Here is a 13,008-nt window from a genome sequence, read left to right as displayed (position 1 = left end):
TTTAGTGGTCTGAATCTGTAAAGAAGGGGTGGGGAATGCGTGAGGGCCAAAGACGGACGCTGTTGATTTCCCTGCACCGGCATACCAACCAGATCTGGCGATTATCAGATCAGTTGAATCAGGTGTGTTTAAGCCTGGATAATCATCAGACTGTGAACCTCCGGTCACCACCCCTGCGGTAAAGGCTAAAACAGTTTGTTGTGAAATGGCACCCCCTACAGACAAAACGGGATCATAAATTAGCTCATCATGAGATAAACTAATTAATATCTAAATAATAAATACTTTCTACACAGGTATGATTGGTGGTAAATCTGGTCTGGACAATAAAATGATCAGCAGAGAACACCTGCTAGGTTCAGGTTTGTAAACATGGATTAAGCCAGAATGTCAACAGTGTCCCAATATTAAAGTCTAAACATATTTTCAGGCCCTGTCCATATGTATCCGGCCCCATCCATACGTTTTTGAAAAACCTTTCATCCACACAGATGAAAATGTTTGTAAAAGCATGCTAGCCCTGTAGCGACCTGAGCGACAGCACCTCATAAATCAGAGGCCAGAAATCAAAACACCACGAATAAGCAAGAAAACCAACAACCCAAACCCCAAATGAAACCTCTGTACACTACTCCTACTACTATATAGTGTACTATGTAGTGTAAAACGCAAGTCCCAAAGATATTGATTCTAAATCTAAACAGAGCATTATATATTTAGAATAGAAAGTATTTATATATTTACATTAATTTATATGTGGAAATCTGGTTCTATCAGCATGTAAATGTTGTAGTTTTAAGACTCACGTGGTTTACTATCTAGGGAGTAAGCAGGTATTTGAGATTCAGCCAGAAAAGTGAATGTGCCTTTAGCGTTTTCATAAAGCGCTGTTTTTCCTGCCCAGAGATGTTTTAAATATCTCCACTCTGGGGATTGTTTTTGAAAAGCTTTTCAGTGACCAACAACAACAACAGGAGGTCAAAACACAGACAAACACAGACCTTAGTTTCTAAAAAAATAATCGGATACGTGTGGACGGGACCTTAACATAGGTATGAGGTCGTGGTAAGGTAATCTGGCCCAAGAGTAGAAATCTAATACTGTTTTGATAAATCAAGCGAAAAATTCATTAAATGAATGCAACACACATTCAAGCTTTTCACAACAGCCTTCATTCACTGAACTCTTAATGATTTATCTCAGCCCAATGATCATTTTTACGCTTTTACATCCCGTGGTGAAATATTCATGACCCAGAAGGAGTGAAAATGCCAACGTGGTGTTTTATTGACAAATGATTTTACTGCATCAGTTTCACTTTAACAATGATTACTCAGCTTCGCTCCTGGTAAACGCAACAAACCGAGCAGGACAGTGCACTAAGGATATAAGGATAAATTAGGGGACGAGGGGGAGCTGACAGGAAGATACTGCAGAACAGAAAGGCTTACACAAAAACCAGAGAGGGTGCTGACACGATGGAGTTTGAGTGAGATCATTTTAAGGAGCTGTGGCATTGGTGTTGAGGCTGACGGGACATCTAATGTGGGGAAGGCTGAGGATTATAAGGCTTGCAGGTGGTTGTTGGCACGTTGGTGCATTCGCCCCCCTCTGAGCGCCAGGACCAGATGCAATACTGAGCCACCCTGTATTTTATAATCTGCTGCTGTTTTCTCATCGTTCCTAATAATGAAAAACAAACAACATGGAGAAGTATTTTAAGTGTTATGGAATATGTTAAAACACTGAAAGAACATGTATTTGTGACTGAAAGTGAAAAGGGGGTCGGGAAGTACATAAGCGAGTGAGGCAGAGACAGAAATAACTACCAGAACAATTTTAAACATAATCCAAAGAAAGAAATAATGAGAGGGGGATTTAGGCTGTTAACAAAAATGTATATGATATATATATAAAATTCATGTTGGATGTGTCATTCAGGGCATTTTGCCCCTGGTCTGATCAGAGTAATTTAAAGATGAGTATTAAAGCAGATACCAATCCAATCGTGGTGCATCTGTTGTTGTTTGTGAACTAATGATGTGAAATAACTGGTTTATAGTGGGGGAATGTGCTGCAATTTGGTTTCTATAGCATGTGTATTTGCAGATAGCCTCAATTTGGTTCTTAACATGCTTTTCAGTGCTTTTCAGTTCTCCCGTCTGTAAAATCACTGATAGTTTTATAAAGTTTCAGATATTATGCTATGATTCCATGTTCCAATGTAAAATATCTCCACACTGCACACTTTAAACTCTTATTTCCCTTCTGAAAAAGCTCCACAGTGCAGCAGGCTGGGCAAGAATATCTGTTAACAGCACTCCAAAGATGATGCTCTAAACACTGTGGTTAAAACAAAGACTCTGAACTGGGGATTAAAATAGCCAATACCAGATCCATTAAAATATGCCTGAATCCACCCTGATTTCGATTTACTGGATCAGATCGGGACATCCCTAATTGGTACTAAGGCTGCCTAGACACCTTGTATGTAAAGGTAGTAAACGGGACAACACAAGAGCTAGTACAATACCCAGGGAGGTGGGAGGGGTTGTTTGTAAACAAAAGCTGATATAGTACAGGTAATACAGTAACGCCTGGTTCACAGCTGGTACAGTGGAACCTTTCCAGGTGGTTCTAGAGACAACCAGCAAAAATGCACCCTACTGGTGGGTGTGGCCAGCAAAGCAAAATTTTTTTATGGAGATTTTAAAGTTGAACTGTTTGTTTCCAAAAATTGCAAGAGCATGTTTAATATATATATATATATTCAGAGGTATATATTCAGGCTTTTTTTACACTTATGTTCAATGGGAAAAGTATGCTGATAATGTCCAGGGTTGTGCGTGTGAAAAGGGGCTTATAGTTGTCTGAACTTGTCTTACATCTGTTTCCCACTGTAGATGAGTCTCTGTTGCTGGGGTGGAATGCCCTCTTTTTCCTCCACTCTTTCCTTTATTCTCTCCACCTGAGTGCAATAAGCAAATCAGAGAACAGACAAACATCACATACCACCTAAATGAGCCTCACAAACAACTAGACATTACTCTTCAATACCAACAGGGAGTTGCAGCCTATGTATCAACAACTGACAACAACTCAGCTTCTTCAATATTCAAATATTAATGCTGAATATCTGCCTTACTGAGGTCACTGATAAAACATACCTTGTCAGTTGGCTCAATGTCAATTTCAATTTCTTTGCCAGTCAGGGTCTGCAAGCATCCAAAAAGAGAGCAGAGTTAGTACATGATCAATTGTTGCACCACGAATTTGGATAGCTGCTCTACAGTACTTCTATTACTCAGTTTTTTTAAGACACGATATGGACAAAAGTATTGGGACACCGGACTATTCATTGTTTCTCCAAACAAAACGAGCGTATTAAAAAACTTTAATCCTGGTTTTGTGGAAGCAATTGTCTCTACTGTCCAGCGAACTTTCTACTAGATTTTAGAGCATTGCTGTGAGGATTTGATTGCACTCAGTGACAAGATGGGGGGGGGGGGCCTCTAGCCCACACTTGGCATTAGGCATGATGCCAACAGTTTATGTTTATCTGCTCCACAGAGTCCTATTCTGTTGCCAATACTTCTCTACACAGACTAGACAAGTTGTGTGTGTGCACATCTGTCCCAGCAATGGTGCAATTTAACATAGATGAATGCATTCATTAGAAGGGGTGTTCACAAATAAGATACTAAAATAAATGTTATTTATCCGAAAACCTGTGGGGACACTGCTGTAAGGCTTCAGCTACAGGAACATTAGTGTGGCCAGGTACTGATTCTGGATGATCAGTTCTGGATCACAAACACCATTCTACCTCATCCTAAAAAGACTGGATGGAGTTTCATAACTCCAGAGATCGCAGTTCTTCTTCTGCCACCACTTGGCATTGAGCACAGTGAGTTTAGGCTCTTGTGTGGATGCTCCAGTGTCCCACTCCACTAACAATCACTCCATGGTCTCCCCAACCCTGCTTTTGGAGAGCTACGTTCCAGAGACTTTGGATCCAACCCTAATCCACTCCACCTGACCCATCCAATTACTGCCTTTAGAAGTCCTTCATCTGGTGAATGGGGTGTTGCTAGATTGGGGTTGAAGTTTAAAACTGCAAGACCACCGTGTGCTGACGTCACATGTGCGAATGACGTGTGAAAATGGCCCGCTTCTTTCTCCCTGCAGGAACCAAACTCATATCATGCACTACAATGAACCCAGTCGGCTTTCTGTCTGACCACAGCCTAGTTTGAATAAAGTATCTAGGTCAGATGGCTGAAAATGGACAGAATTAACACGAAATGCTCAATATTAGGACTATTAGTATTTCTGAATACTGGCTGATGATCTGATAGACATTAGATCATGTGATGGACATCAGTGCTATCCAGTATCTAGTGTGCCTATGGCCTAGCACCTAACTTAGCACTGACCAATCTTATTTTTACAGTAAGCTCCGTTTCCCCGCTCACAAAACGTTAACCCCTACAGGGCAAGACGAAAACTATAGTTCACACACTGGCCACAAAAATGCAGATAACACTTCCTCATTTTTAAAACGCAGACTGAAGCCTCGCTCATGGTCTCAGTAACACTTTTTAGCGCAGGTTCAGTCAAACTGCTCACAGCTCGGCTCGGCTAACGCCGCTAGCTAACCGGAGGTGTGAATGAAACAGCAGGAAATGCCCCGTCCCCTTACCTTAACTTTGATCAACATTGTGAATTCTGTGTGATTCTGTGTGAATACAGGCAGAAATAAAACCAATCCAACAGAAAGTTCCTCTGGCTACAATATTTCCTTCGGTTTAACTCTTGAACACATTCAATTGAAAGTGCTGAACGACTCCAAAAACACTCCCTGTCGTCCTGTAGCACTGATAATTAGTTCCGATATAAAATATTAGGCTAAACTACATGTTTAGTTCAAACACGTATATTATAAAAAATATATATACACGTGGTATATATATATTGTATTTAGGTGTAGGTTTAAATATAAATGTTTAAAAATATTTCGGCTGGAACGAAAAGCTGCAGTGACGAGGGACTGCGACAGCAGTCGTAAAAAACGGGCCGTCATTTTGTAGTCCATTAAGAGCGCACTGTGAGCCAGTTCGAATGGGCGGGTCTGGTCCTAAAAACTACATTTTATTTTCTACTGTAGATCCGGGGCAAAATAATACCGCCTTTACATGTAAAAACACTGCTCATCCTTCCTGTCCCCCTTCATACATTCCAGCGGTGACTCTGTCAACATCTTCTGTGAAAGGTAATGCAAAAACCATACAGCATTTTAGAGATCGTCCTGTATTTTTAGCTATATTATAGGCTGTAACTCTGAATGTGTAACGGCGAAAATTGCTTGCATATTAGGATCTTAGCTGGCTAGCTAGCTTTCAACATACACTATCAGTTGAATGCCGAAAATATGACAGGCTATGAACAACAGATGTCTGTAATGTTATGTAACACTGAATTCCTGTGCATTTTTAGATGCCGTGAGTTACTGAATTCTCCTGAGAATTCAATTTTCTTCAAAATAGATATTGCACGATTCGCCTGTTTTTTATTCGAGCTCATTCTGTGGTCCACTTTAGCTGGATGGTACAGCAGTTAGCTAGCACTACCTCACTGTATCGCTCAGGCGCCGAGCTGTAGGCATTTAAGGTGGGACGGAAAATTAGACTAAGAAAACAACTTCAGCTTCGTCCTGTATGATTTCTGACGTGCGTGTCATGATGGGAGGCGGTGTGGGGGTTGGGTGGGGGGGGGGGGGTCCCATGGATGAAAGGGGCCAGTGACAGCTCTGGTTTGGTTTGTTTGGTTGATTGAACAAACAGACCGCACAAGGACGAGACTCCTACGCACAGCTGCTGTTTCCACACTGAGCCACCCTGCAGAAGTCTGAAGGACAGCACATCAGGCAACCATGCCTCGCATTGAGAATGACATCAAGCTCGACTTCAAGGACGTGCTGCTTCGTCCCAAACGCAGCACCCTTAAGTCCCGTAGTGAGGTGAGAGAGATTTTTTTGTCATGCAAGAAACATTTTTCATTTTATTCCAAGTCATTTTGAAACGTTTCTATTGGTCTGTTCAACAACAGCCAGATTCACTGTCAAAAAGTAAAAAAAAAATGGAGATACAAGTTTTTGGGTGACTGTGACGATATGTTCAGCTATATTAATCCATCTTACAAAGCCTTGCTGTTTCTGTTCTATATCACATTAGCTAAATCCAGTTTATCCTCTATTAAGGGAAAGCCCACTTCTTTTTTAATGTATGCATTAGTCAGTAATTCAGAGTGGTCCGGTATGACATCCTGCATTGTAGAGGCACATTCTGACTCTTCTTCACAGAGATCCACATTTGAGATGTCTAAAACACGAACCAAGCCATGTTATTAACTAATCACAACTAGTAGTGCACCTACACATGTGTTCTGCATTGTAATAATAAAGGTAAAATGGTGGCAAAGCTAATTCTTACTCATACCCTTAATGCATATTCCACTCACCCACTACATTGCAAGTAAGCAATTGGGGATGTACCAATACACCGCTATAAAATGGCTGTTAATCTACCTGGATTTGCATTACAAACAATAAAGCAGTTGTTATAGCATAGTGGATAACAACACTGCCCTCCCTGTGGCAGACTGGGGTTCAATTCAACACTTGGATGCACACACACCACACCAGACCAATTAGAGAGTCCTTGGGCAAGGCTCTTAACACAGCATTCATCTAAGATAAGAGATAAGATAAGATAGTCCTTTATTAGTCCCGCAGTGGGGAAATTCACAGTGTGACAGCAGAAAGGGATAGCAGTACACTCAGTTACAAAAATTTAGATAAATAAATAATTTACACTATATACACACAATATAGATAAGAATTAAAAAAGCAATAAACAATATTATTTACAGCAAAAGACTCTTAATTGCACATGGGGGTGGGATATTGCACATAGTAACCTGTGTAACATGATAGCTTAGCCATTGTAAGTCACTCTGGATATAAGTGTCAGTCAAATCCCTTGAGTGCAGCCTAGCACAACCTTAACATTCTGCTCGAAAAATATTCCTAGAAGTGTTTCAGACTGAACTTGTCTGAGAACAACAATGTTCCAGCCATCATTACACCAGTATTTGATGAAATAAGTTTTTGTGATGTAGTCTTTAGGAGCAAACACTTCAGATTTCTCATTCCATTCACCACAACTGTGAAAGTTTCTCTGGAATGTCTTTATGGCGATTCTAAGGGCTTGTGACCAGCAGGGTCCCTAAAAATGTGTTAATGAATTATTTTGGCAGTTTGGGAGTTGTGGGGGCCAATGTAATATCTTTTCATGGGGCCCAAAATCCATGGTAGCGCCCCTTGGCTGATTTTAGTTCCACATCTTGTCTTTGCTTACTCCATTCTACACACCTTCATGCATTGATCTCTTCTAACTTTCTGACATTCTCTCCCTCATCTCTTTTGTTCTGTCTCTCTCATTCAGGTGGACCTGGTGCGCAGTTTCACTTTCAGAAACTCTAAGGGAAATTACAGAGGCATCCCAATCATAGCTGCTAACATGGACACGGTTGGAACTTTTGAGATGGCTGTGGCGCTCCATCAGGTATGAGTTAACACTGATTTATGCCTCTATCTATATGTCTACTCCATAGCCCGGGCAAGTGGCCTTGAGCACTGGTGCACCTGCGTCACTCTGTACTTACACTGCCCGAACACTAGTCTGGTGAAGTGGTTTCTGTGCCACTGTGGTGACCTCTTTGGCATTTGATATTAGCCACTAAAACTGAGTGGATAAAAGTGACGTTACCTTTAAAAGAATTCTGCAGTAAAAGAGAGAAAAGACTTATGGCTACTGAACCAATTCAAGAAGGAGGGTGAATTTTTCTGTGCTTGTCCATCCGAGAGTCATAGACGAGGAAATGCAGTGAGATTTTGATGATTTGGGTCATCATCTGCAACCTCACATCGGCGTACGCACATTAATGATCTGTGCTTGTCAACCTGAATTTAAAAGTGATGGTGAAGGAGGAAACACGATGCTACCATGCGGTCCAATCACAATTGTTGCAGCCTGCATCACCACGACGTGTAGCTCCATTTCTGGTGTGCGTCTGTCTGGCTTTGGTCTAGGGTACAATGTAGGATATGCATCAATGTGTAGGCTTTGCAAAGGCTCTAGGCAAAGGAGCAGAAGCATAAATTGGACTTTAAGCAGCATTTAAGCAGCATCCAGTAATTGTCTTTTGAATGATCAGACTTTCACAAACCTTTACCTTAAGATCACTGTGATTCTGAATGGTCTCTGAATTTTTGGTCTTGAAGGTTCTTCTCATATCCTGTTGTGAAATGCACTTTATCTCATGGACCTGAACAGGAAGATTCACAAACCCTGCCTTGTCTTCCAGTTCTCTCTCTTTACCGCCATACACAAGCACTACTGCGTAGACGACTGGAAAGAGTTTGCAGCAAAGCACCCAGAATGCCTAGAGGTAAAAAGGTGTTTTTATTTACACTACTTTAGACTTTTCATTGTGCTTTCAATGTCACATAACATAACTCTCTTTCTTCCTCTTGCTTCTCCACAGAGCTTAGCAGTCAGTACAGGAACAGGCGAGGGTGATTTTGAGAAGCTAGGCGCCATTTTGGAAGCTGTGCCTAAGGTCCAGTACATTTGTGTGGACGTAGCAAATGGTTACTCTGAACATTTTGTGCATTTCGTGAAGGACGTGAGGCAGAAGTTCCCTTCCCACACCATCATGGTCAGTGTTTAAAGCTTGTAGCAGACACAAACTATCATTCATTCAAAAGCCAATCAGATAATGAGGCACAGTGTACATCTGGTCGATGAGATAATGGTGCCTATGGTTGTTAAAAACTGTAAACATTATTTTCCTTCAAGGCTGGTAATGTCGTCACTGGAGAGATGGTGGAGGAGCTGATTCTGGCCGGTGCTGACATCATAAAAGTGGGCATCGGTCCAGGTAATGGACCAATTAAAATTATGCCACTTGATTCTTATGTGATCAGTGCTTATAGAGTTAGTGCTTTGAGTAGTGCTGTAATAGTTCTGAAGTTGGATTAATTGACAGTACCAAGTTGGGGGGAGGGATATATACATTAATGTATATACATTAATACAACCCCTAGTTTGGAGTGTTGTTACATATGTCATCAACTGGTGTGCATACATTCTTCACCATGTCTATTTTTCTGTTTAGTTATTTTTCATATCTGTTTGCTTGTCTGTGCAGGCTCAGTGTGTACCACTCGTAAGAAGACAGGTGTGGGCTACCCTCAGCTGAGTGCTGTAATCGAGTGTGCTGATGCAGCACATGGCCTGGGTGGACACATCATCTCTGTAAGATATCCACTATGTAGCTTGTAGTGACAGTTATTGTACAGATTTTATAAAGCAGTTAATCTTTCTCACTCAGGACGGAGGATGCACCTGCCCAGGTGATGTCTCTAAGGCTTTCGGTGAGTTTGACTGCTCTGTAACCTGATGCTCTACCTCATGCTCTACCGTCCTGATATTACATTGGTTCTTATTGTCCAGTTGATTAGTTAATACATACATTCTGATCATCTTTGGACTGTATTTAATTGGCTGTGTTGTGGGACGGACAGGTGCCGGAGCAGATTTTGTGATGCTTGGTGGGATGCTGGCAGGTCACTCAGAGAGCGGGGGTGAGATCATTGAGAAGAACGGGAAAAAGTACAAACTCTTTTATGGCATGAGCTCTGACACGGCCATGAAGCGGCATGCAGGAGGAGTAGCAGAGTACAGGTGAGCTAAAGAGAGTGAGAAACAGAGAAAGTACTAGTTTGGACAAAACATTAGTTTCTTAGCTAAAGTTACTACATTGTAACTAACGTAATACAAAGACTCAATTAGGAATGAATCATTATGAAGACAAAACATTGGAAAGCTTTTCTGCAAAGAAACAAGGCAGAGCTTGAATTTCGGTGTTCACACACACTTTTGTTCTTGGATGACTCTGTGATATCAGAATGTTTTGTCTATGCTGCTTTCCCACAGTTTCAGTGTTTATTCAGCGTGCTTGGTTTCTTTTTTAAAACAGCAGTATGTAGCATTTCTACCTTAAAATAACTTACGCTTCAGAATCATGTTGATGCTCCACTGACCTAAAGTAAGGAAGGGCAGAAACTATCTAAATGTAACTTCAGCACAGGCAGGATAGCGCTTGCAAAAACTGCATAACACTCTGTAACCCAAGTCATATTTGTGTAAAAACCTTTAATATTACCTTACTGCCTCAGTCCACATGCTTATTTCACTTCAGATGACAATTCTGTATCTCTGTATCAATTCTGTAAACCCCGTGGTGGCTGAAAGCGTGAATTACACTTCCCCACTGTAGGGGGAGCCCAGTAGCAAGAAATGCCAATTCTTCCATGATACTGCTTTAAACTGTCTTCATTATCAGACATTTGTGAGCTAGTGCAGGTGCCTTTGTCCCTTCTGTTGCCAAGCGTCCTTAACACTGTCCATGAGTTGTCATGATTAGCAATCTAATGCACTGTATTAGTATGATCGTTTATTAAAGCAGCAGTGTGAGAATTGATATTTTGGAATGTAATTCACTGTATACCACTGCTGTAAATACAGATCACGCTGTCATGGACAGCTCTGCATATGTATTTGTTGACAAGCTAAGGCGGAAGAGTGCAATTACAGAATTGTACACTAATTTAACTCCGGTTACGCAGCATTCTGCAGTTCTCAAGAGAGATTTTCTGCAGCTTCACCGGAGTTACATAATACAGTATCAGTGTTCTGGCTCGGAGTGGGGGACGCCATTCTCTCTATCAAAAGCCAGTGTACCATCAAAATGAATATAAGGCTGCTATTTGGATGTAAAATTGCTAAATAATAGCACAGAGTCTAAATACAGTACTTTTGTACAGTACTTCTGCTGGATGCTGAATACATCTCTTCTGTGTGTCAGGGCGTCGGAGGGTAAAACAGTGGAGGTGGCGTTTAAAGGTCCAGTGGACGTCACAGTGAGAGACGTGCTGGGAGGGGTTCGCTCCACATGTACCTACGTTGGAGCTGCTAAGTTGAAGGAGCTGAGTCGCCGCACCACCTTCATTAGAGTGACTCAGCAGCTCAACACTGTGTTTGGTACTGATAACTAGGCTACTGCTATTGCAGATTAGTGCTGGTTCAGGACCAGTCTTATGGCTTTAACAGGTCCTCATTTGAGCAAAATAGCCTTTAACGAATCCATGCAGTGGGTTATATTTTATATATCTGTTGTATTCTTCATGTTGTAATTATCTGACACAGACATCACGTACACTTACAAACCCTGTGCACACCAGGACGAACCACACATTTTACTACCAGTGTTTTTTGGGGTTTTTTGGGCCAGCTATGAGAAGTTTTATATTCTCATGGATTTTCCAGGTAGTGTTCAAAATGTAATAAGGATTGTCCAAAATGCATTTCTGTCTCTCACTTAGTTGTGTTAGTACTTTTGACATTCTCTTGACCAGTTCTCATATCCCAGCCTTTACAGCCCTTAATTAATTCACACTGTGGGTTTTCGTCTTAATTTATGAAGTACTTTAACAGAGCCTTATGTTTTCCTCTATGCATTTAGAAACTGCAGTCAGGTATTTGGACAGTGACACAATTTCTGAAAGGTTTCTTCTGTACACTACACAGACGTGTAGACTTTCAGCTTTAATTCCAGTGGTTGAACTAAAATATTGCATTAACTGTTTAGACATTACAACCATTTTCTATGTAGTTCCTTTGCACAGGTTCAAAAGAAATTGGATAAGTGACTGATGGCAGTTTGATGGCCAAGTGTGTCCTGTTTACTCATTATTTTATGACACATCTGCATTAAGTAGCTGTCATGGGAATACTTACCATGTTCACAGGTTCAAAAGTAATTGGACATGGTATTGTTAATACTTGGATGCAAATCCTTTGTAGTATGTGACTGTCAAAAGTATGGAACCCATAACCATCACCAAATGCTAAGCTTCTTCTCTTAAGATGCTTTGCCACCTTCAGTTGCTGCTTGTTTGTGGGTCTTCCTTCTCCGGGTTTGTTATCAGTAAGTGAAAAGCTTTTCAGTTGGGTTGAGATCAGGCGACTGACTGCCATGTAAGAACATTCCTTATCTTTGCCTTAAGATGGTATATGTTCCCTTGAATAGCTACCAAGTGCAAATTCTGCACTTGCAATCAACTCTTGGCCTTTTATCATTAAAATAGTCATGAAATAATGAGGAAATAGGCCATGCCTGAAACTCTGTTGGTTGTAATACAGTAAATACAGTAGTTAATGCAACATTTCTGTTAAAACCCTTTAATGAAAGCTGAAAGTCTTCACTTCAGTCACACATTGGTTGCTTTATTTGAAATCCGTTAAAATGGTGTGCAGAGGCAACATTACAAACATTGTGTCATTGTCCAAATTCTGAACCTGGCTGTATTTTAGTCATTTATTTTATTTATGTTTTCTGCATTTGCTTTGTTTTTCCGAAGTTGGACCAAAATACAGTAAGCACTTTGACTCTGCCATTCCACATCACTCCTTATTCAGTATAGCTAATGTCTTAGCAACCTTCCTCTATGCACTGATGAAAGGGGACAGCTATTCCTGTAGCCTGTTTATCTGAAAGTGTTATGGTTGTACGGTAATGGTCATATATAGATACTGTATGTGCATGCTAATTCGAAACAACACTAGACACATGCTCATTTCCTTGCACAATTCAAGAGTGTTTTGAGCAACCCTATTCATTCCACTGCAGCAACTTCTGCTACTTTTAAATGTAGAGTATCTCCAATGTCCATGTGATCAGGTTTGTCCTTTCGTATCTGATGTGCATCCTGATGATGTGCATTCTGTTCAGACTCATGCTGCTGGTTATGAATGTTACAAAACTGAAGCCTTTAAAAAGTGTTTCTCCCTGTGCAAGTTGAAATTAAAGGTTCTTACATAA

At 40.9% G+C, this 13,008-nt stretch overlaps 2 protein-coding genes across 2 annotated transcripts; one reads left to right on the top strand and one right to left on the bottom strand.

Moving 5' to 3' along the window:
• Positions 1 to 1,260: 1,260 nt before the first annotated feature.
• Positions 1,261 to 4,860, bottom strand: nedd8 (NEDD8 ubiquitin like modifier). The gene is made up of 4 exons (XM_072688803.1): positions 4,703 to 4,860; positions 3,168 to 3,215; positions 2,886 to 2,968; positions 1,261 to 1,683 (listed from the first exon to the last, which is right to left on the bottom strand). Exons 1-4 carry the CDS (start codon positions 4,718 to 4,720, stop codon positions 1,563 to 1,565), a joined length of 270 nt encoding a protein of 89 aa, XP_072544904.1. The 5' UTR covers positions 4,721 to 4,860; the 3' UTR covers positions 1,261 to 1,562.
• A 324-nt stretch (positions 4,861 to 5,184) lies between these two features.
• Positions 5,185 to 13,008, top strand: gmpr2 (guanosine monophosphate reductase 2). Its single transcript, XM_072688802.1, has 10 exons — positions 5,185 to 5,272; positions 5,844 to 6,019; positions 7,506 to 7,625; positions 8,428 to 8,511; positions 8,608 to 8,781; positions 8,922 to 9,003; positions 9,274 to 9,380; positions 9,457 to 9,499; positions 9,650 to 9,809; positions 10,993 to 13,008. The coding sequence occupies exons 2-10, from the start codon at positions 5,933 to 5,935 to the stop codon at positions 11,180 to 11,182; spliced, it is 1,047 nt and encodes a 348-aa protein (XP_072544903.1). The 5' UTR covers positions 5,185 to 5,272; positions 5,844 to 5,932; the 3' UTR covers positions 11,183 to 13,008.

Source organism: Salminus brasiliensis, chromosome 9 (genome assembly GCF_030463535.1).
Source record: "Salminus brasiliensis chromosome 9, fSalBra1.hap2, whole genome shotgun sequence".
NCBI classification, from domain to species: domain Eukaryota; kingdom Metazoa; phylum Chordata; class Actinopteri; order Characiformes; family Bryconidae; genus Salminus; species Salminus brasiliensis.
The sequence above is the reverse complement of the archived record's forward strand: the minus strand, read 5'-3'. Positions and strand labels throughout refer to the sequence as shown.

Bases quoted from the DNA above. Each gene is read 5' to 3' on its own strand.
- nedd8 (XM_072688803.1), bottom strand. The intron at 2,969-3,167 runs GTATGTTTTATC...TATTGCACTCAG, and splicing joins ACATTGAGCCAACTGACAAG to GTGGAGAGAATAAAGGAAAG. The intron at 1,684-2,885 runs GTAAGACAAGTT...TTTCATTATTAG, and splicing joins ATCTACAGTGGGAAACAGAT to GAACGATGAGAAAACAGCAG.
- gmpr2 (XM_072688802.1), top strand. From the start codon at position 5,933: ATGCCTCGCATTGAGAATGACATCAAGCTCGACTTCAAGGACGTGCTG. The intron at 8,512-8,607 runs GTAAAAAGGTGT...GCTTCTCCACAG, and splicing joins AGCACCCAGAATGCCTAGAG to AGCTTAGCAGTCAGTACAGG. The intron at 8,782-8,921 runs GTCAGTGTTTAA...TTTTCCTTCAAG, and splicing joins TCCCTTCCCACACCATCATG to GCTGGTAATGTCGTCACTGG.